The sequence below is a fragment of the Notechis scutatus genome, chromosome 2 (assembly GCF_049901735.1).
Source record: "Notechis scutatus isolate UNSWTSFEM ecotype Mainland chromosome 2, rNotScu1.2, whole genome shotgun sequence".
Lineage (NCBI taxonomy): Eukaryota > Metazoa > Chordata > Lepidosauria > Squamata > Elapidae > Notechis > Notechis scutatus.
Window position 1 is genome coordinate 257026587 of NC_142010.1, and position 22197 is coordinate 257048783.

The 22197-nt window shown below is 41.9% G+C and overlaps 1 protein-coding gene across 11 annotated transcripts in view; it reads left to right on the top strand.

Moving 5' to 3' along the window:
- Nucleotides 1–22197, top strand: part of DYM (dymeclin) — a 250890-nt gene that overhangs the window by 96164 nt on the left and 132529 nt on the right. For all 11 annotated transcript variants that reach the window (XM_087958660.1, XM_087958661.1, XM_087958655.1 and 8 more), the window contains exons 10-12: nt 13664–13846; nt 17041–17219; nt 19475–19600. In XM_087958660.1, coding sequence (XP_087814786.1) covers nt 13664–13846; nt 17041–17219; nt 19475–19600 — 488 coding nt within the window. The remainder of the gene's footprint in view (nt 1–13663; nt 13847–17040; nt 17220–19474; nt 19601–22197) is intronic.

Consider the following 22197-nt stretch of genomic DNA (forward strand, 5'->3'; position numbering starts at 1 on the left):
ATCTTTTGGTCATCGCGTGCCAAAAGTGTGCATGCGCATCCATGCCTGCACCCATAATGCAATGCACGTGGCACCCCGTGCCTCTGCGCATATGCGTGCCACCCCCTTGTATGCATCTCCTACGTGCGCGTCTCCCCCCCGCACATGCACAGCAGATACCCGACAACCAACTGGCTGGTGGGGGGCACACACGCGTGCACAGTGGATCAGTTCCAGGCGATGGCTCGCATGCCAGCAGAAATGGCTCTGCATGCCACTTCCGGCACGCTCACCATCACGGGCATAGGGTTTCCTGCTTAAGCAGGGGGTTGGACTAGAAGACCTCCAAGATCCCTTCCAACTCTGTTATTCTGGTTTTCACATTGAACATCGTATTGCTTTTGTTACTAAGGTTCTGCAGAGTTACAGTCGGCTGGAACGGCCCATAAAACTGGAAATAATAAATAGATGTCCTAGAGCCATTCAAGAAAGAATTCATTTTTATTATTCTGTATGACAGTAAATCCAAGAAATATCCTCTTGCTTGCAGAATAACTCAGGCAAAGACCTGTTTTGCTGATTAAATGTGCTTCCTGTACAGGTAGTCCTTGACTTCCAGCCACAAGTGAGCCCAAAATTTCTGTTGCTAAACGAGAGTTGTTAAGTGAGTTTTATGATGTTTCGTGCCTCAGTCGTTCAATGTATCACTGCAGTTAATTAGTAACACGGTGGTAAGTGAACCTGGCCCGGATTGCTTGTCAGAAGGTCGCAAAAGGGGATCACATGACCCAGGGACACTGCAAACGTCATAAATAGGAGTCAGTTGCAAAGTGTCCTAACTTTGATCGTGTGACCAGGGGGAGGCTGCAACGGTTGTAAGTGTGAAAAACGATCAGGTCACTTTTTCCAGTGCTGTTGTAACTGTGAATGGTCATTAAATGAACTGTTGTCAGTCAAGGACTACCTGTATTAGCTTCCTGTTCCTTAATGGCCAAGGCCATTCGCGCTAAGACAAATAACAATGAAGTCAGTATGAATTTGGGATAAAGCAAAGTGAAGCCAAACATTTATAGAAAAAAAGTTTTTAAAACCAAGTAGGCACAAGGGACCCCCTGCCCCATTGTTGCAGAAGGAATTCGTCTTGGGGCACCCTTGTTGCCTAGCATAACAGCTGAACCGATTTGGATGTGCGTGCACACACGGCATATCAAATTTATTTAACAGCAAAATGTATACGGCTGATTTTTTTTTTTTTTTGAAAGTTTCTTCCTCTTCTTACAAAAGGCCACATGCTTTTTTTTTTTTTAAAAAAAAGGCTGAAATGTCAGCCTAATTAGCCAGCTGCCTATATCCTGCAACCTTTAATGGTGTTTACATTACGAAGCCTGAAATTATGTGTTAAAAAAGTGATAGGACAAGCCCCTCCTTTGGTGCAGTGGCGATTATAGGAGCAAAAGGGATCGGGTTTGCAGAAGAGAGCGAGCAGGAGAGAGAGAGAGAGAGAGAGGGAGGGAAGCAGCTAGGAACAGAGTTGGCCGGTGAGCAAATATGTCCAGTCAGTCAGGAAACAAGCATGCCAAAGCCGAGAAGCTGGAGCCTTGGTCTAGCCTCGCTGGTGCCACTAATGTACAGGGGTCGGTCACAAGACCTCCCTATCTTAACTCACCCTGTCAGCTCTTCGCTCTGGAAACGGCCGTGCCAGAGGATGTATGATCCAGACAACTTGGCAGAGATACCGGCTTATCCCGTTCCCTTGCATGACGTTAACTGAAACTGACAACAGTTATGCGCACATAAGGAATAAATGTTTGAGAGCGGAATGACAACGGGAGTATTTTCCTCCTACGAAATATGTAAAAATATGGTGGAAAAGCAAACTCTTGGCTCAGGAAGAAGCCTCCAGAGTATTCCTTTAGGGAAAGGGAAGTGACCTTCGTACGGGCTAAAAAGCACAGGATTATTGCATTGAGTGTGTGTGTGTGTGTGTGTGTGTGTGTGTTTGTGGGTGGGTGTGTTTAGATCAGCTCCTGCAATCTGCAGGTACTGTGTTTCCCCCAAAATAAGACCCTGTTTTATTTTTGCCACCAGTCTTATTTTGGGGGGATGTCGTCCACTGACCAACCTCAATTGCACACATCGCCCCCGGCCTCCTTTTCGCGGTCAGAGGCCTTCCGGAACTACTTCTTCTGCCACCGGCAAGGCTTTCCTGAAGGCCTCTGCAGCCCAGGACAGAGCTCTGGATCGATCCCGAAATTTGTTATCAGCTACAGAGGCCTTCAGGAAAGCCTTGCCAGCCCTTGCCGGTTGCAGAAGAAATGGGCCTGCAAGGCAGGTGTCAGGGTGTGTGAGGCCTGGCTACAACTGTCCAAAGGTAAGTAGTACAGCAGCTCCACCCCACCCTCTCCACCCTAACTTAATTTTTACCCGTCCACTCTGGAGTGGGCGGGATCTTAATTAGGGCTTATTTGGGGGGTAGGGCTTATATTGGGTGCACGTGTAAAAAAATGAAGCTAGGACTTACTTTCAGGGTAGGTCCTATTTTCGGGAAAACAGGGTAGTCCTCGACTTACGACCACAAATGAGCCCAACATTTCTGCGGCTAAGCGAGACAGTTGTTAAGTGAGTTTTGCCCTCTTTCTTGCCACAATTGTCAAGTTGTGTAAGTGAGCAGAACAGAGGGAATGTGTCTCTCCCCCTGCTACAGTCTAGTGATTGGTGTGATGTTATAAGGGGGAACAAGAGTAAGTCTGGGAAATAACTGTTTTCTGGAGGGAAATTTAATCTGTCCTTCTTGGGAACGTTACATTCCTCAGATATGTTGAGAGGCGCAGGCTCCGTTGAAGTGGCTGAGAGAAAGAGCAGAATTCTTTTTTAAATCTCCCTCGTGGAAGCCTATCTTTGTGCTTCGGCTCAGAAATGCAATTATTATTATTTTTTTTAATATATTTTTTATTAATTTTCTTTTTTCTTTTTACATCATAAAACATCATGGTATCAACAACGTTCTTGGCATCTATACAAGATTTTGATTTAAATATCATAATACATTATATTGTGTTTATCTACTATTAAATAATTAGCTGTAATTACTATTCTTATATCTTTATATAGTTTACAAAATTTTATTTTACTTTCTTAAGGGTTGTTTCAATTAACATTTTTGTCTCACTTCTTGGTTCTGTTTGTTAGCCTTTATACCAATTGTTCCAAACTGTAAAGAATTCAGTCGTCTTTTTCTTTCATTTTCATTGTTAGCATATTCATCTCAGCAGTTTCTGTTACTTTGTGTATTATTAGTTCTTCACTGGGGGTATTTGGTGTTTTCCATACCTGCGCAAAGGCTATTCTGGCGGCTGTTATAATATGTAACACTAGGTATTTTACTTCTCTCGGTAGTCTTTCTTTAATGCAATTATTTAGGCTGTCTCTCAATTGGTAGTTTAATTAGGGGGTGGCAGATTTTGGGGACAGCACGGTGTGATACTGTGCAATAGAAGGGATGAACAATCCAGAATGTTGCTTTGTCCCCTTTGTCTTATAACACCTTTGGTATTTTCAGCGTAATTTCATGAGATGGTTAGGTTAGAACTGTGAAAAATGTGAGAGATTCAGCAATTTCCTGAGGTTTGTGGCATTAGTTTTAAAAGTCAAATTTAATTGGGGAGTCTAAGAACAATTTCTAATAAATGTCATGCATACTTTGGTTGCCAAGCACCCCCCCCCCCAAAAAAACGGGGGGGGGGGCGGGGGGCCGGCCCCGGTCGTGCATAGCTGACGCTTGCTGAATGGCCTAGTCACTTCTGTGTTTCTCAGCCTAAGTCACTTGAAGATGGGTGGACTTCAACTCCCAGTTGGCTGGGGAATTCTGGGAGTTGAAGTCCTCCCATCTTCAAGTGACCAAAGTTGAAAAACACTACCCTAGTTGAATCCGTTTTGTACCTCATATTTGACTTAGTAACTTAGGCAGACATTGATTATCTGATGAAAGAGGCCTTAGAAATGGCTGACTTTCTTGTTCTTCCTCAGGCTTGGCTGGCTTCTAATTCCAATTCCTTAAATGAACATGTCAGAGTCAAATGCAAGTGGATAATTTGCAATGCCTATTTTCTTTCTTTCCACTTGGGTCTAACTACTTACATCCCATTACATCCCATACATTATTTTGCTGAAGGAAAACACATAGTTTTGTAAGCATGAGCAGGCAAGAGAGAGGGAACCCTGTGGATTAATACTGTGTTAAGACTAATGCTGAATAACAGAATTGGAGGGGATTATTAAGAGATTATTATCAACTGTATTAAGAGACCAAGGTAAAAAGAAACAGAAAATGACTTAAGACTTAACTCAGAGGTCTGCAACCTGTGGCTCTGGAGCCACATGCGACTCTTTCGGTCCTCTGCTGTGGCTTCCTGTCGGCTGATCCCACCACTGGCTGGCCTCTCCCCGCCCCTCCTTGCCTGGCCTGAGAAGGTAAGGGTGATGGCGGGGGATGGAGACTTGCTCCATATTCCAGAGCAGGAGGTGACTGGGTGGAAGTGAGTGAGTGACGTTGAGTTGGCCACACCTACCCAGTCACACCAGTTGTTAAATTATTGGCTCCCGGTGTTTTCTTTTCTGTGGGAAACGGGTCCAAAGGGCTCTTTGAGTGTTTAAGGTTGCAGACTCCTGACCTAGCTGGTCTGTGCAAAATTTTGGCTGCAGGGTGGGATTCTATTTTGGACAATTAGTTATTCTTTACTCCAGAAAAGAGGCCTTGATGGTGTAAATTAGAATTCCTTACAATTCTCAGCACACGGAGTTTTCTTGATAATATCCGTACAGATAGTGCTCAACTTACAGCCACATTTAGAATAAAAATTTCTGTTTCTAAGCAAGGCAAGTTGTAAAGTGGATTCTGTCTGATTTTAATGACCTTTTTGCCACAGTTGTTAAGTAAATCGTTGTGGTTGTTAAGTGGATCATGTGGTTGTTAAATGAATCCAGCTTCCCCCATTGACCAGGCTTGTCAGAAGCCGGCTGGGAAGGTCACAAATGATGATCATATGACATCAGTTTGTCGCAACCATCGTAAATACATGCTGGTTGCCAAGCACTCAAATTTTGATCTTATGATTGTGGTTGGTGGTTGGTTGGTGTGGTTTTAAGTCTGAGGGCCTGTTATAAGTTGCTTTTTTCAGTGCTTCAGTCACTTAAACATGTAAGTTGAGGACTACCTGTATTTCTGGAATATTTTATTGTATTTTCCTCTTCCGTTTCAGCTTTTTGAAGAATTATGCGCACAGTTTCTTTCCATCTGTGTATGTCTATGGAGATTCTCAATCATCCAGGTCATGGCTGTCCCAAAGGTGCTTTTTCAAGAGGCAACTGGACTTTCTGGTTTTTTTCTTTGAAGACATTTCGCTTCTCACCCAAGAAGCTTCTTCAGCTCCAATTGGATGGCGGGAATGGAAAGATTTGAACCTTCCATTCCCCACTATCCAGTCAGAGCTGAAGAAGCTTCTTGGATGAGAAGCGAAATGTCTTCAAAAGACAAAAACCCAGAAAGTCCAGTTGCCTCTTGAAAAAGCAACTTTGGGATTTACTGCAGTGCTTTGCAGTTGTACTTTTAGTGTTCAGTGTTTGTGAAACTCAGAGACATCCTTATAAATAATGAGGATTATAGAGGTATTGGTTTTCTTTGCAGCCATGCCAGCTTAGTATTTTTTAAAAGTAAAAGAAGGTACATGAACACACATTAGTACACATTGGAGGAGACACTTCAGAAATTATGCATGTGCAGCTTCTCTCTGCTGTTTAGTAAAACGGTACAACTTTTTCCAGTTCCACCACATGAACTTGGGAAAAAAAAAGTGTCATTGACATTTCTTTTAATGAATTGATTCCACCTGAAACATGAGATGGGTGGCTGCTGGATACCAGGCTCCATGTGCAGCAATGGCTTAATCCTGTTTTGACTGGTATGTCAGCACAAAGCATCATTTTCACCAAATCTGATTTCTAATGTTTGACACATTTTCTTAATTAGTTAGGACAATAAATCAGTGGAACGGCTTGCCTGTAGAAGTTGTGAATGCTCCAACACTGGAGGTTTTTAAGAAGAGATTGGACAACCATTTGTCTGAAATGAAATAGTTTCCTGCATGAGCAGGGGTTGGACTATAAGACCTTCAAGGTCCCTTCCAACTCTCTTATTCTGTTACCAGATTTTTTTTTTAAGAATAAGCCAGATTTCAGAATCATGAGTCAAGTTCTTTAAAAATGTGGACAGTCTTAGCCTCTGAGGATCATTTAAGGTCATCAAGAGGTTCCTCATTAGTATAGGAACAGTCATATCACATGTAGTTTTAAGGCATCAAAAGAAGCTTGCAAAGATGATCTGGAGAGTACCACTTTCTCAAACATTTAAAAAAAATGTAAAAATTGCTCTTTTCTTTTCCACCAGAGAATCGCTGAACTTATCCAAGGCCATCTCAGTCTCCGGTTTGACATAGTCGAAGTAAAACGCTGTGTTGCTATTTAAAGCTTGTATAAATACATTTAAATCTTGTCCTCTTTGCATGAAAACTGCTCGTGTGCTTAATATCTCAAAGCCAAGCCAATCTACCCCTCATTCAAGTATTATTTAAAGCTTAATTTTCCTGGTCTGAATTTTGCCAGACTTCGTGTCGCCCAGAAACAATCCTTTCACAATTAGTTTTCTGTTGTCCCTTTTCTGTTTTGCCAACTGGTGTTGGTCAATTATCTTTGTCAAATGCCCTGGTTTAAGCTTGAACGTTTCAACACTGTACAATGCAGCCACTGTAAAAATCCCGGTAAAAGCTGTTGCAAAATTTAGGACTCTCTTTTGAAAACCGTGCGGCATCACTGTTAGCCTTTGTAGCCCCGTGAGGTAAATTCTTCAGGTTCTGTATTCGAATAACAACAATTTTACAAGTGGTCTTCGAACTTTCAACCACATTTTGAGCCCAAAACATCCGTTGTTAAGTGAGACATTCCTTAAGCGAGTTTTGCCCCATTTTAAACCTTGCTTTCCACTGTTGTTAAGTGAATCTGTTGTTGATAATGTTAGTAACTCAGTTGTTAAATGAATCTGGCTTCCCTGTTGAATTTGCTTGTCAGAAGATCACAAAAGGGGATCATGTGACCTTGGGACACGGCAACAGTCATAAGTATGAGTCAGTTGCCAAGCTCCTGAATTTTGATCGCATGATCACAAGGTTGTACTTCTGAAGAAATGGTCACAAGTCCCTTTTTAAAGTGTCATCGTAACTTCGAACAGTCGCTAAATCAACTGTTGTTAAGTCGAGGACTACCTTTATGTTTCTGAACATGAGGAAGAAGAGCTTGCAAATCATCTCACCTTGTGATTTACAATACCTGGACCGATAAACGGGCTTCCTTGATTTATCTGCGCAGCTATTTATTTGTTTTCTTGCCTAGGGAGTCCACGTGCCTCAGGCAGTTGGACAAATTGGCTTTTAAAAAAAACAATGGCGCAGCCAGTGCTCATGAATGCCTTTTCAGTCTCTCTAATCTTGGCAAAAATACTTGCCACCAGAAGGAGCGCAACCCAGGGGGAATAACACAGCCAGGAAACGTGGCTCTTCTTGTTCTTCTCTTCTTCTTCTTGTTCTTGTTCTTCTTCTTCTTCTTCTTGTTCTTCTTCTTCTTCTTCTTCTTCTTCTTCTTCTTCTTCTTCTTCTTCTTCTTCTTCTTCTTCTTCTTCTTCTTCTTCTTCTTCTTCTTCTCCTCCTCCTCCTCCTCCTCCTCTCCTCCTCCTCCTCCTCCTCCTCCTCCTCCTCCTCCTCCTCCTCCCTCCTCCTTCTCCTTCTTCCTCCTCCTCTTCCTCCTCCCCTCCCCTTCCCCTTCCCCTCCCCCTCCTCCTTTCCCCCACCCCGACATCTTCATTTCTCATTTCTTTCTCCTCCCTGGTTTCTTCCCTGGTGCTTCAGTGCCTTGTCCATTTGTTTTATGTGTTTAAAGAGACATCTAGAGAAACAGGTCCTCGACATATGACTACAGCTGAGTCCAAAATGCCCTGTCAGGGTTCCAAGTAATAGATCCATTGCAAGCAAGATCTCTGAGGCAGGTAGATCCCTCAAAGAATAGCTTTATTGGAAATATCAAATTGGCACAGATCTGGTGAGAGCCAACTCTGAGGAGCCCTTTGGTTTTCACCTAATTAAAAGTTCTTCCCTCAACCCCAAACAATCAGTCACATGGCCCAATCACTGCAGTGTCCGCTGGTCTGGTGACATCACCCCTACTTCCTCTGGCCAGGTGTGAGAACGTCCTTGGTTCCCAAGGACTTATGCAATGGTCATAAGTGTGAGAAACAGTCATAAGTCCCTTTTTTCAGTGTTGTTGTAACTTTGAATGGTCACTAAACGAACTATTGTAGAATAGAATAGAATAGAATAGAATAACAGAGTTGGAAGGGACCTTGGAGGTCTTCTAGTCCAGGGGTCACCAACCTTTTGGACCTCAGGGACTACCAAACTCATAATTTTAGATCCCAGGGACCAGTAACTGGTTCTGTGGGCGTGGCCTAATTTGTGGGTGTGGCTTGGTGGTCATGTGACTGGCTGGGCATGGCTTGTGTGTAAATATTATAAATATTTATATAAATATTGATTTTTTTTTAATAAAAAAGAGCAACTTTTACCCAAAATCAGGCAAAGCAGGCAGGCAGATTGAGTTGCTCACAGAATCAGTTTCATTCAGAAATCTATCTGCCATTGGCTAGCTCAGTCTGTCACATAAAATTTGCTAGCAGGCAAACTCACAAAATTAACTCACAACACACCACGCATATAAATATTGAATTTTTTATTTAAAAAAAGAGCAACTTTTACCCAAAATCAGGCAAAGCAGGCAGATTGAGTTGCTCACAGAATCATTCAGTGATCTATCTATCTGCCATCGGCTAGCTCAGTCTCTCAAATTTGCTTGCCGTGAGTCTGCACTGAATTTGCTTGCAAGCAAACCTTCAGTCCTAAGGGAGGTTTGGCTGTGCTTAGCTAGAAACCAAGATATCCAACCATTTCCTGCTTCCTAGTTAATCTAAATTTCCTGGCACAGCAGAACAGATGATGGTCGGATAAAGAAAAAATAGCAACTTAGCAGACAAGTTTGCCTAGTAAGGAGTGAGTGGGCAGGGAGGGTTCCCGTGGGCCATGTGGGCAACACAGCCTTGTGTTTCTGCGCAGCCTGGATTAATTGCTTTGGCAGGGTGCTCTGGGGGTGACATTTCTCTGCGGTCCACTAAAATTTTCTCACGGCCCACCGGTTGGCGACCGCTGTTCTAGTCCAACCGCCTGCTTAGGCAGGAAACCCTACACCTCTTCAGACAAATGGTTATCCAACATCTTCTTAAAAACTTCCAACCTGGTGGCAAGTTGTTCCACTGATTCATTGTTCCCACAGTCAGGAAATTTCTCCTTAATTCTAAGTTGCTTCTCTCCTTGATTAGTTTCCATCCATTGCTTCTTGTCCAATCTTCTGGTGCTTTGGAGAATAGCTTGACTCCCTCTTCTTTGTGGCGGCCCCTGAGATATTGGGTTTTTGTGGCGGCCCCTGAGATACTGTAAGTCGAGGACTGCCTGTATAAAATTTAACAACTGAGAAATGAGGAATGACGGAGAAGCCAGAGCGAGCAAGGAAAGAAAAGTTGAAGATACATTTAGGCATTTAAAAAATAATAATAACTCGACTCCGCCTAAGGGCCTGTTCAAATCTACAAGGCCCATACAAAAGCATTTTAAAATCCTCAGTGACCCTTTCTTTAAAACCAAGCGAGGCCGAGCCTCAAACTCCCTCCCCCCCCATAGAAACTCCCATCCAACCCCCCCAAACAAATTCTGCCTCCAGTTTCCTTTTCACATGAGACAAATAAATGATTCTGCTAAGTGGAAGGGAGGGGATTTTAGCACATTTTTAATCTCTTCCAGCATCCCGGTTCTCACAGTGGCCAGCCAGATGCTTCCATTTTTGAATGCCGTGGTTTGGCAAGTGGGCCAGCTTTTGATACACAACCACGGGCCAGCTTTGTGTGCAGGGCAATTAAGAACTTCACGCTTATAAATTTTCCAAAGAAGGCATCGTTTATCATGTCTCATTCTAGCAGTCTCTAAAAATACGTTTTCAGCCATGAACATTTTACCTATAGTTATAAAAATTTGATCTTTGGATGGGCTAACTTCCGAAATAAAGTGGTCAGAATGGACCTTTGTAATAAAAGGATGAAGACAAGATAAAGATGTGTTTTTCAAATTGAAAAGAAAACCTGTGGGATATTTAATAGTTTAGCCAAGGTTGGTGTGATATCTTGGTTGAAACTTCAATTTCAGAGTTCTTTTTTTATTCAAGAAAATCTATATATATAGAGATATATATAGATATAGTGTGAGCGAAATACCACTCACACTTCATCACAAAATTACCAGAACCATAAAGCCTACAAACTTGAAATTTGGCACCTATGTTACTCTTGGCTTCTAGGTGCTCACTAAGAAAGGATTTTTCATCAAAGCATTGGTATTTCCTATATTATTATTAACACACTCTGATGCTAAGGAGTTCTAAACACAAGTAGAGGAGAGGAGTTTCAGTTTCACAGCAGCAAGCAGTTTTAGTACAGAACAGTTAAGTTAAGCCATGCCCAGGCTCCTTGCTGTCTCCTTGCTCACACAGAAAACACTGTATCACTTTCCAAACAGCCCTCAACTCTCTCACACACACTGACAGGACGCTAGCCAGATGAATACCAATGGATGCTGGTAGGCAGAGGCAGAATTTCCCCCCTCCCCCTTATTTTCCTCCCCAAAAACTAAGCCCAGCCACATAGTTTCGTAGCGAAGCATGGGTATCGAGCTAGTATGCTATATTGTTTTTTTTTTTAATTGCTGTTTTTAGCTCCTATGTTTTTGTAGAATCTGTCAGATTCTGACAGGAACTTCTAGACTGGGCTGAATTGAGAGAATAGATGGAGAATCATTTTGAAATGAGATTAAAGAGATTATTGGCCTCTTTTCTGCTGTCTGAGAAATTCTGGGAGTTGAAGTCCACACATCGTAAAGTTTCCAAGTTTGGGGAAAAAAACAACAACCCACTGATCTAGATGGACATGCATTTTGAATAGAAATCCATTTGAAAAAAATCCATTGCCATGCTTGGAAATTCAACGCTGGCCTCTCTGTTGTCTGTATAGGCATAGCATTAGCAATAAACTGCTAATGCTGTGCCTGTGGAGTGCATGATGACTCCATTCTAGAATGACATATTTATTCTGGGGTGTTGGATTTGGTTTTTTCATCTCTCAAGCCACAGCTCCTTTACCCATTTCCACGGCAATCACCTCCTCAACCAGCTTTACACAAAAAGTTATCATAACCACATTTCATGTTATATGCACTTTTCCTGACGTGTTCTTTTCACAAATTTCTTGTAGTGCAACTTTAGAGAGCAGTACAAACAGCATTTCTAAGAGTTTGATTTAATTTCCATTTATCAAAACCCTTTGCTTGGATAAAAAAAAAAACTGAGTATACGTAGTCCAGTGAAAAGAAGGACTAGGGGTGACATGATAGTAGTATTCCAGTATTCAGAGGATTTGCTGCAAGGGAGAGGGGCTCCACTTATTTTCCAAAGCACTACAAGGCAAAACAAGAAACAATGGTTGGAAAGCAACCAAGGAGAGAAGCAACCTGGGATTAAGGAGAAACTTCCTAACAGGGAGGACAATGGACCAGTGGAACAGAAGTTGCCTTCAGAAGTTGTGGGTGCTCCATCACTGGAGGCTTTTAAGAAGAGACTGGACAGCCGTTTGTCAGAAATAATATAGGTTTCCTGCATGAGCAAGGGGGTTGGACTAGAATCTAGATGACCTCCAAGATCCCTTCCATTTCTTACTGTTACTGCCTTTCATAAAACATGGCTTGCTTTTCTGCACATAAGGAAAAAAAACATGTAATCGATAGGCTGACCAATATATTTAATATACCATGAAGTTATTAAAAAACCTTGTGGAACAGCAGTGTGCCTTGGCTTCTGATAGGATATGAATTCTATTCTATTCTATTCTATTCTATTCTATTCTATTCCATTCTATTCTATTCTATTCTATTCTATTCTATTCTATTCTATTCCATTCTATTCCATTCCATTCCATTCCATATTTTCTATTCTATTCTATTCTATTCTATTCTATTCTATTCTATTCTATTCTATTCTATTCTATTCTATTCTATTCTATTCTATTCTATTCTATTCTATTCTATTCCATAATTTCTATTCTATTCTATTCTATTCTATTCTATTCTATTCTATTCTATTCCATTCCATTCCATTCCATTCCATTCCATTCCATTCTTCCGTTCCATTCCATTCTATAATTTCTCTTCTCTTCTCTTCTCTTCTCTTCTCTTCTCTTCTCTTCTCTTCTCTTCTCTTCTCTTCTCTTCTCTTCTCTTCACTCTAATCATGGCATCATCCAGAGAGTTGTCTTATGTTCATCTCTGGCCTTATAAATGATAGACCACTTTCTTCATTTCCAAACTTGCAGTTTGGAATTGAGGGTCTTAATTTAAGGAGGCAGCGATGAGCTTATAACTGTGCTATGGAATGAGGAGTCTCGTAATGCCATGTATTGAAGCAATATTCAGCATTTAATTTGGGGCGTAGTGTCTTCTGTTTGGTCAGCTTTGGAACTGAGCCCCCTCCCCCAAATAAAAGCTTAAAAGTTACAGACATGGTATTCTCACATAATATAATGACTTGGTTGTGGATGTAGGTTGCATGCCTACTTAATTACTTATTTAACACTAGCCCGATACCCATGCTTCACTACGAAACTATGTGATCGGGCTTAGTTTTTGGGGAGAAAAATAAGGGGGGGGGGAATTCTGCCTCTGCCTACCAGCATCCATCAATATTCATCTGGCTAGCGTCCTGTCAGTGTGTGAGAGAGTTGAGGGCTTTTTGGAAACTGAAATAGTATTTGCTGTGTGAGCAAGAAGAGACAGCAAGGAGCCTGCATGTGGCTAAGCTCAACTGTTCTGAAGTAAAGCTGGTTGCTGCTATGAAACTGAAACTGAAACTCCTCTCCTCTGCTTGTGTTTTGCATTTGGAAGAGATTTCTTTTCAGGTGGGGAGAGGGAGTAGAACTCCTTAGCATCAGAGCGTGTTAATAATAATAATAATAATATACAAAATATTAATGCTCTGATAGTTATTTCGAAAAATCCTTTCTTAGCGAGCACCTAGAAGCCAAATTTCAAGTTTGTAGGCTTTATGGTTGTGGAGATTTTGTGATGATGCGTGAGTGGTATTTCGCTTTTATATAGAGAGAAGATGTTCATATGCGCCTAACGTTCAAGTGAATTTCATACTGGCTCTTGGTTATTACTGATCAGTAATCCATATCAGGGAGGTGATATATTTGGTCTGAACTTGTATAGAACAGGTTTTCTTTGAGTTTAGCTTCATTCCTGATGACTACTTGGATTCACCCATGTAATGTTGGCAATAATACCGAAAAAGTCTGCTATTGGCTTCTTCCAGGAAGTTTTTTTTACCAGTTCTTAATTTTTACAAATTACATTCAAGCTTAAATGTCATTCAAGTATTAAACTAAATTGATTTGAGGAGTTGTAAGACAGATATTTTTCTCTCTCTCTTCATTTAGCTGGCCTGTGGACGGTCTTTACGCTAGGAGGAGTAGGAAGCAAGAGAGCTTCTCAGCAGGAAGAGTCATCACCTCTTGCTAATCAAAGTCTGTTGTTGCTGCTCGTCTTAGTAAATCTGACCGATGCTGCAGATACACCCAACCCTTATAAACAATCTGTTGTGTCCTTCAAGAACACACAAGGTATGTATCTGTTTTGAAAGTGCCAACTTCCTGTGAAAATTTTCTGGGAAATAACACCTGTCTCTTGATTTTCATCTATTTGAGCTAAACAACAGCTGGGTTAAAGCAGGGGTGTCAAACCTGAGGCTTGGTGGCCAGACGCGGCCAGTGGGGTTGCTTAGATCTGGTCCACGGGGCTGGCCTGAAAACAGCAAAGGACCAATCTGCCATGCCTCTGCCAATGAAAATGGAGCTCGGGAAGGCTGCATGCCCCCCCCTCCCAACCTCTGTTTTCGCTGCAGGAGGCCATCGCAGCTGAAAACGGAGCTTGGGAGCCCCTTTTTGCTGGCAGAGCACTCGGGCCACCAAAGGTGCCCTCGCGCGAGTGACATCGAGTTGGCCACACCCACCCCGCCGAGGTCAGACACAACCCTGACACGGCCCTCAGTGAAATTGTGTTTGACACCCCTGGGTTAAACGAAAGCATCTCATAAGTAAGAGGTCTGTTCTGACTCCTCCACTGAGCTGCACTTTTTGGTTGGTTGTATGTAAAAAAAATGTGATCTGTCCGCTCTGGATGAGTTGCACTGCCTCTTATATCTGGGCAAGATCTGAATCACCATCAACGGAGGCTCTAGTTGCCTCCATAGCTATGAGTTTCACTTGGCAGCTATGAGTATTTCTATAGTCTGGACACAGCGATTCATACATTGGTGACCTGGAATTGGGCTATACTACCATGTGCAGAGCTATCTCTGATGCGGGAGCTGCCGTTATCAAAGAATGCTGTGGCTATTACAGGACAAGGTAGCACACCAATAATTCGCAGCATTCATTCAAAGGAACTGTGTTTGAGTGGTGCGGTGGCCTGGAGGTAGGGCTCTCGCCTCACAATCAGGAGGCTGTGAGTTCGATCCTAGGTAGAGGCAGATATTTCTCTCTCTCTGGGCACAAAGAGAATGTATCAGCTGAACAAAACTCTGCATCTGCAACAGGAAGGGCATCCGGCCAGTCAACACTCAGCTCCATTCAGTCACCACCCCGCAAGGAATTATGGGGTCATTAAAATATGATTATGATTCGAAGGAACTGGGTTTCCTGCTTATACGTAATGAAGGAAAATCCAAGATGCTTGTAATTGACACCACTACCTAGTGTGGTTTTTCCCCTAAGCATCTGATAGACAGCAGTTAAGAAGAAGGGGATACAGTCTAAAAATATCACATCTGCAAGTTATTCACTATGTGTCAACCCCAGAGGAAGTTTTCAATGCAGATGTCACTGTCCAGTCACTTTTGCACAAAGTCCCTTAGCATCAATTCTAGCCCTATTTATTGTTGCCATGGTTTTGTATGACGGTTCTAATAGATGTAAATTTGAGGGGTCCTTGGTGCTGTCTGAGCTTGGTTGTTTTCTTGCAGATGTTTCATTGAAACTCAAAGCAAGTAACATCATCAGTTAGTCTGGTGGTAGTCTACCACTGATGTCTATGAAGTTTCTCCGTTGTCCAGGCCATGGTTGTCCCAAAGGTGCTTTTGCAAGGGACAACTGGACGTTCTTGTTTTTTTCTTTGAAGATGTTTCGCTTCTCATCCAAGAAGCTTCTTCAGCTTCTACAAATGTCTTCAGACGAAAAGCAGAAAGTGGGCCGGTCCTTCGCTGTTTCCATGGCAGCCCCGCAGGCCAGATCTAACCACCCTACGGGCTGGATCCAGCCCCTGGTCCTTGAGCTTGACACCCTTGTTTTTGTTCTCACCAAAACCCTTGTCCAATAAACACGAACCAAAGGGAACAGAAACCTTTTAATGATTCTTACGAATCCCAGGTTAAAAGGCTGCTGCAAACTAATTAACTTTGATAAGCACGAGCCTCGCCAAAACTATGCGAGGCTGCCAAGAATAACAGATAAGGTTACCTAGAAATATTTCACAACACAAGAGTCTTCAAATACCAACTAAAATACTGCAGTGTCCGTGAGGCTTGAGTTTCAAAATGTCTTTGCTTCCTGCAAAGAACATTCGCTTCACAGCTGGCTTTTATCTTCTTGAAGGAGGGGCCATTACCTTGCAGCCTTATTCCCGAGTCACCTGTGCTGCTGCAGCTGCTCTTGCCTGCACTTGGCACAGGCTCCTCGGGAACCTCCACATCGCTGCTACCAGCCCCCACAATCTCCGAAAGCAGCCGTCCACTCCCTAATGGTCCTGGCCCCTCATCTGAGTCCTCGCTCTCCTCAGCCGTCCACACCTGCTGCCAGCTAACCACAACAGTTTTAGAGCAACTCTCACTGACGTATGTGAACATGACTTACCTTGGGCCAATGGCCAAAGGTCCATTTTAAGTTTCACGGTGTTCAAACTTAAACCTTGCTAGTAAGATAAATGACGAGTGAACATATGTTTAGGAAGAGTTGGTGGTTTGGAAAAGACGTCTTCCTATGTTCATTTTCCCCATAAATTCCTTTCCCCTTTTAATTTTTTTTCTCTCTCTCTATCTGGATATCAAGATAGGAATTTAGCTCTGCCTGGTAGGAAATGGTTGAGCAGGGGGCCAGTTTTCAGAGGAGACTCATTCGTTGCAGGAACTCTTTCTCCCACCAAATTTATTTCTCCTATCAGTGCTCTCTCTATCTGTGTGCGTATTTTCGTTTCGCATCTAAGGGAGTTGAGAATATATCCTTGCAGAGAGATAACACATGTTCCCTCCTGGCCTGAATCAGTTCCATTGGCCTTTCTATTACAAGCTGCCTTCTCCAGTTGGATCAGCTGTTCCAGCTAATCAGCACTATCAGTTCTATTCCTTGATAGCCTTTAATCAGACCTAACCGAAACTTGGCAGTCATGCTTCTTGTAAAACTTCACTGGGAGATTCACAGTTCTTGGCCATTTAGAAGATTATAGGATAGTTCAATGAAAACAGATTAGATTCTGCATTTTAAATCACTCTTCCATCTGTTGACGTAAGGTGATTTGTAATCATATCAGTCCCTCCTATGAATGCAGAGCCAATAAATAAGAAATAACTCCCTAAACCCTACGATGATGGACAGAGCCTCTGGAAAGCGCAAGGCCGAAGCCTTTTGCGTTGCAGTTTGAAGGCTACTGAGTCACATCATGAAGGTTAACTTTGTTCAGTTGGGACCAGATGGGAAGAAAAGTCAAAAAAAAATCAGTCAAACAGATTGCATGTTGTATTTGATGTTGTTTGTTTTCCTTCCAGATAGCACAGCTTTGTCTTCACCAACTCCTCATGCTTTCCAGATCAATTTTAATAGTTTGTACACCACATTATGTGAGCAGCAGAATTCTGACCATGCCACGCTCCTCTTGTATACCCTTTTGCACCAGAACAGCAATGTTCGAACATATATGTTGTCCCGGACAGATATGGAAAACCTGGTAAGTATTTTGTTCTGTGCGTAACTAATCCAAAACAAAAATGTAACAGGATGGAAGTCTCCCTTGTGAAATGGTGGTTTCTGAATTGCTGAGAGAACTAGACACTAGAGAGAAGCTGCTTCTCTAAACGTGTGAATGAAGTAATTGTAGGTATTCTAACAGCGGCAGCTGATGGATTTTAGGGTAGGTGGGGATTTTAGAGAATGCTGGGTAAGGAGTTGGGTTATGACTAGGGGGAATCAAGACTCTGGTCCCTTCTCAGCCATCAAATCTCATTTGGTGTCTTTAGGCCACCCATTTCACAGATTAGGATTAGATTATATGGTTTCATGAATGGAGATTGCAGTGTAAGCCACCTTGAGCTCTTGAAAGAAGTAGGGAATATGTATCTAGCAGATAACTCTTTCTATACCTGTAACCAGCATTGATTCTGGCCGGTTCAAGGTTGACTCAGCCTTCCATCCTTCTGAGGGGGGTAAAATGAGGACCCAGATTGTTGGAGGCAGTTGTTGTGGTCCACTGGCATCCTGCGGAGATGGCAGCAGAGTCGGACAGTGGGGAGGAACATGGACCAGTCCTGGAGTCTGGAGAGGACTCAGATGAGGGTCCTGCATCCAATACAGAGATGGGGCCAGGGCCATCTGAGAGTTATATGCCGACTCCAGAGCCTCCAGAATCTGACAGCAGCGAGGCAGAGGAACAAGGGGAGCCTGTTCCCAGTACGCGCATGCACAGAGCTGCCAGAAGACAAGAACAGTTAAGACAAAAGGGGCAACTCGGGAGTAAGGCTTGGAGGTGATTGGCCCTCCCATAAAACATAAAGGAGGAGCAAAGGGACACGAACCTTTGCCGGAAGCAACTTTGTTCGTACTGGTCGGTTTGAAACCTGAAGCTCGGTGTTGAATTTGTGCTCTGTTTGGCCTTGTATAACTAATTGGAAATTTAGTCGTTGGCAGCATTTCAAGGAAGATAAAGGTGGGTGCTTATCAGACTTATCCTGAAGTACTTTGGCAGACTTCCATGGGACCATTACAAACTGTTTGAGACTCATTACGGGCTGTGAATGACTATAATTCACAGCTGTTGAAATAAAGAAAAAAGGGTTTTGGAATGTGTGTTTATTAGTGTCTCAATAAGCCTTGGTCAGAACAGCAACAGGCTGACTCTCTAAACCGCGTAGAGAGGGCTGTAAAGCACTGTGAAGTGGTATATACGTCTAAGTGCTATTGCTATAAGGTATTGCTGTTCACCCAAGCCTGGTTCATTTAGTCCTTGACTTACAACCGTAATTGAGCCTGGAATTACACTCATAAGTCATAGAGATCATGAAGCAGTTCCCCATATTCCTGTGACCGATTTATGATCTTTTTTGCAGTCATCAAGCAAATGCCAGGCTTAATGTTTTTTTGCAAGAAACCAGAAACCGGTTTCCAGAAAAAAGCCCGCATAAATTGTGGTCACGTGACTGTTGGATGCTGCAAAGAGCCATAAATGCGGGCTGGTTTCAAAACACCCAGAATACGGCCATGTGACCGTGGGAGGAGGCAGATGTCGGAACTTCGAAATTGGGTTGTAAGTCCCATTTTCAGGATCCACCATAATTTTGAACGGTCGCTAACCAACCAGTCATAAGTCAAGGACTATCTTTATTTGCTTAAATGACTTTAAACAGAAAAATGATTCAAATTCATCCCCGCCCACCTTTAAAAAAAACAATCCCTCTTGTTATGAAGCATCCTTGACAAAATGTTGGGTTATTACTTGGCTTCTGAATCATACTTTATATTTTGCCAGGTTGGCTTTTTCTGACTTACTTTTTTCAAAAAATTGCAGACGTTAAGTTCATTACAGGTAGTCTTTGTTTAGCACTTACAATTGGAACTGGCAACTCAATTGTTAAGTACATTGGGTGGGTGTTTTTATTTATTTTGTATATCCTGCCTTTATTATTTTTATAAACAATTGAAACATACATAGTTCCCCTTCCTCCTTCTGTTTGCCCCACAACAACAACCCTGTGAAGTGGGTTAAGTTGAGAGAAAGGGACTGGCCCAAAGGCACCCAGCTGGTTTTTGTGCCTAAGGCGGGACTAGAATTCCCAGTCACCTGGTTTCTATCCTGGTGTGTTAACCACTAGACCAAGCTGGCAAAGTTTTTAGGTAAAATCAGGAGAATATTAAAACCTGGATTTTTTTTTTGTCTCAATCATCCTCATATGAATTTGCACTTATCTCTATTTTTTTTTCCTTTTTGAGGTTTTGCCAATTCTTGAGATTCTTTATCATGTTGAAGAAAGGAATTCACATCACGTTTATATGGCACTGATAATTTTGTTAATCCTTACTGAAGATGATGGCTTCAATCAATCCATTCATGAAGTGGTAAGTTATGTATATTCAGAAGGCATGCATGATTAATTGAACACAAAATAATGAGCAAATGTCTTTCATAATGAAGATGAACGTAAAACTTTATGTGTGAGTTGGATGTCTATTTTCTCAATGGAGCTTTTTTTTAATGGGTTCTCATTTACTTTTCTTCTTGCAGCTTTTATTCCAAATACTTTTCGGATGTACTCATTACTTTTAAACAGCATTAATTAAAAACACATTGAAAGAAAAGAATTTTTGCAAGCCTTTTGCAAAAAGCTTTTTTGCTTTTTGCAGTCTACGCTTCGTTGTGACTACAGTTGCAAAAGCAACAATACAAAGTGGATTGTTCCACTGAAAAAATTAGTCATGACCAGCTTACATTATTTTGATTTCAAAGGCAACTTTACATCACTTACGAAATGCAAGACTGATGGGTTATATTTGGATTGTTGAAAACCTTGTTGAGGTGGAATTAGAGAGCACTATTCCTCTCTTTATGTGTCATATTGTATTTTATTTTGAAATAAAACTGGAAAATGTAGAGAGCTAAGAATATCATCCAAGTAATAGTATAAGAAGATTGCTAAGGGGGGAAAAACCAAAAATTAATAGCACTAATCCAGAGCAATTAAAAAAATCTTACTGATTATAAAAACATTGGATTAATGGAACTAATATCATAATCCTTCTATAGAGAGCCATGCTGGCTCAATGGTTAGAATCAGTGTTGCAGGCTAATTCTGCCAACTGCCCGGAGTTCGATCCTGATCGGCTCAAGGTTGACTCAGCCTTCCATCTTTCTGAAGCTGGTACAATGAGGACCCAGATTGTTGGAGGACAATAGGCTGACTCTGTAAACCTCTTAGAGATGGCTGTAAAGCACTGTAAAGTGGTATATAACTCTTAAGTGCCATTGCTATATTCTAGCCGTGTATTCTGCTCTTATTGTTTAACTAGACAACCTGTGACCTCTTGGGTCATTGTTTCAGAAATATTTCCTTACTTAAGCAGAGAAACGGAATGACCACAGGCAGGCAAAAAAACAGTGAGAGTGACCTTCGACTTCCTGAAGGCTTCCCCATGGAATTTCCTTGTAGGAAACTGGCAGGGAGCATTGGACATGATGATCACATGACCACAGTGGTGTATAAGCACTGAAAGCAGCCACTGCTTTGCCACATTTCAATCCTCTGGGAGTCAGAGCACCTGGATTTTGGATGGAACTTGTAAATTGGCCAATTTGAGGTTCATTGGTTCTGAAATGATTGCCCAGCAATGCAGCATTTTGTCCCATTGAAGGTTACAAATAATCCCCCAGACATGAGAATTTATAGATGGAATAATTGAACAGACGACTGGATTCTCTGTTAACATTTTGTTAGGTGCTTTTCATATTGGGAATGAACAGAAAATGACCAGATGTTTCAATATCGTACCTGTTTTAAAGGGGAAAAAAATAAATAAACATTATGCAGATGAGCGGAACTACAGTATATTGGGATGAAATTTGGTATATGTTTCTAAGCTCCTTTTGTTTTTGTTTTTTAAATTCCTTTTTTTGGAAAGACTAACAATGAGCGAAGGTCCTCCAGAAACTGCTCTGTTTATTTTAAGCACCTTTGGACGGAATCAGCTTTTGTCCTATGGTCAAAAAGAGGAAAAATAAAAAAGTAATCCATTATTCAGGCTGTATTTTCCATTCTCCTTTTTGTTGCACGTCCTCCTATTTTGTTGCCTGGAATGTATTTTCCTCCGGTGGGTTTCACAACCCCCATTTATTGATTGAGAGCTTAGATTAATTTTGGTAGGTACCATTTCACGAATCACTGATTATGGGTGATCCTCGACTTAAACCACAGCTGAGCTCAAAATTTCCATTGCTAAGCAAGACAGTCGTTAAGTAAGTTTTGCCCCATTTTATGCCCTTCCCTGCCACAGCTGGCAGGTGACTCTTTGCAGTTGTTAAGTTTGTAACACGGTTGTTAAGTGAATCCTGCTTCCCCATTGATTTGGCTTGTCAGAATGTTCCCAAAAGGTGATTATGGGACACTGCACATCATAAGTACAAGCCAGTTGACAAGCATCTGAATTTGGGGCTTGTTTTTGGGGTAGGGCTGATATTACGAGCATCCTGAAAAATGCTAGGTCTTATTTTCCAGTTGGGTCTCATTTTCGGGGGGAAACACACAAATATAATTATCCTACCTTCCGTAGTATTATCAACTCTTCCTCCTTTGCTTACCTTTTCAGAATCATTTTAACTAAGTTGAAAAGCAAATGCTGCATCTTTTCCCTCCTCAAATCTTTTAAGGGAAGACATTGTCACAGACATGGTATGTGAGCAGAGGCTAGCTCATCGTGCGCTGGTGATTCATTAGCCTAGCGTCTGGCGTTCTTGAAAAGAGTGAGAACAGCACATTTCTGATGTTCATCTGTTAAGCAGCAACACACAAGTCAGCATGGATTAACAAGAGTTAGTCAAATGTTTAGTTAAACACCCATTAAGAGTTTTAACCGTTGAGGTTTATCCTCTCTTGCTCAATGAACGTAAAATCTGTTGGTGAATTACAGTCTGATGGTAAATTAAAGCAAGCCATGCAAGAAGA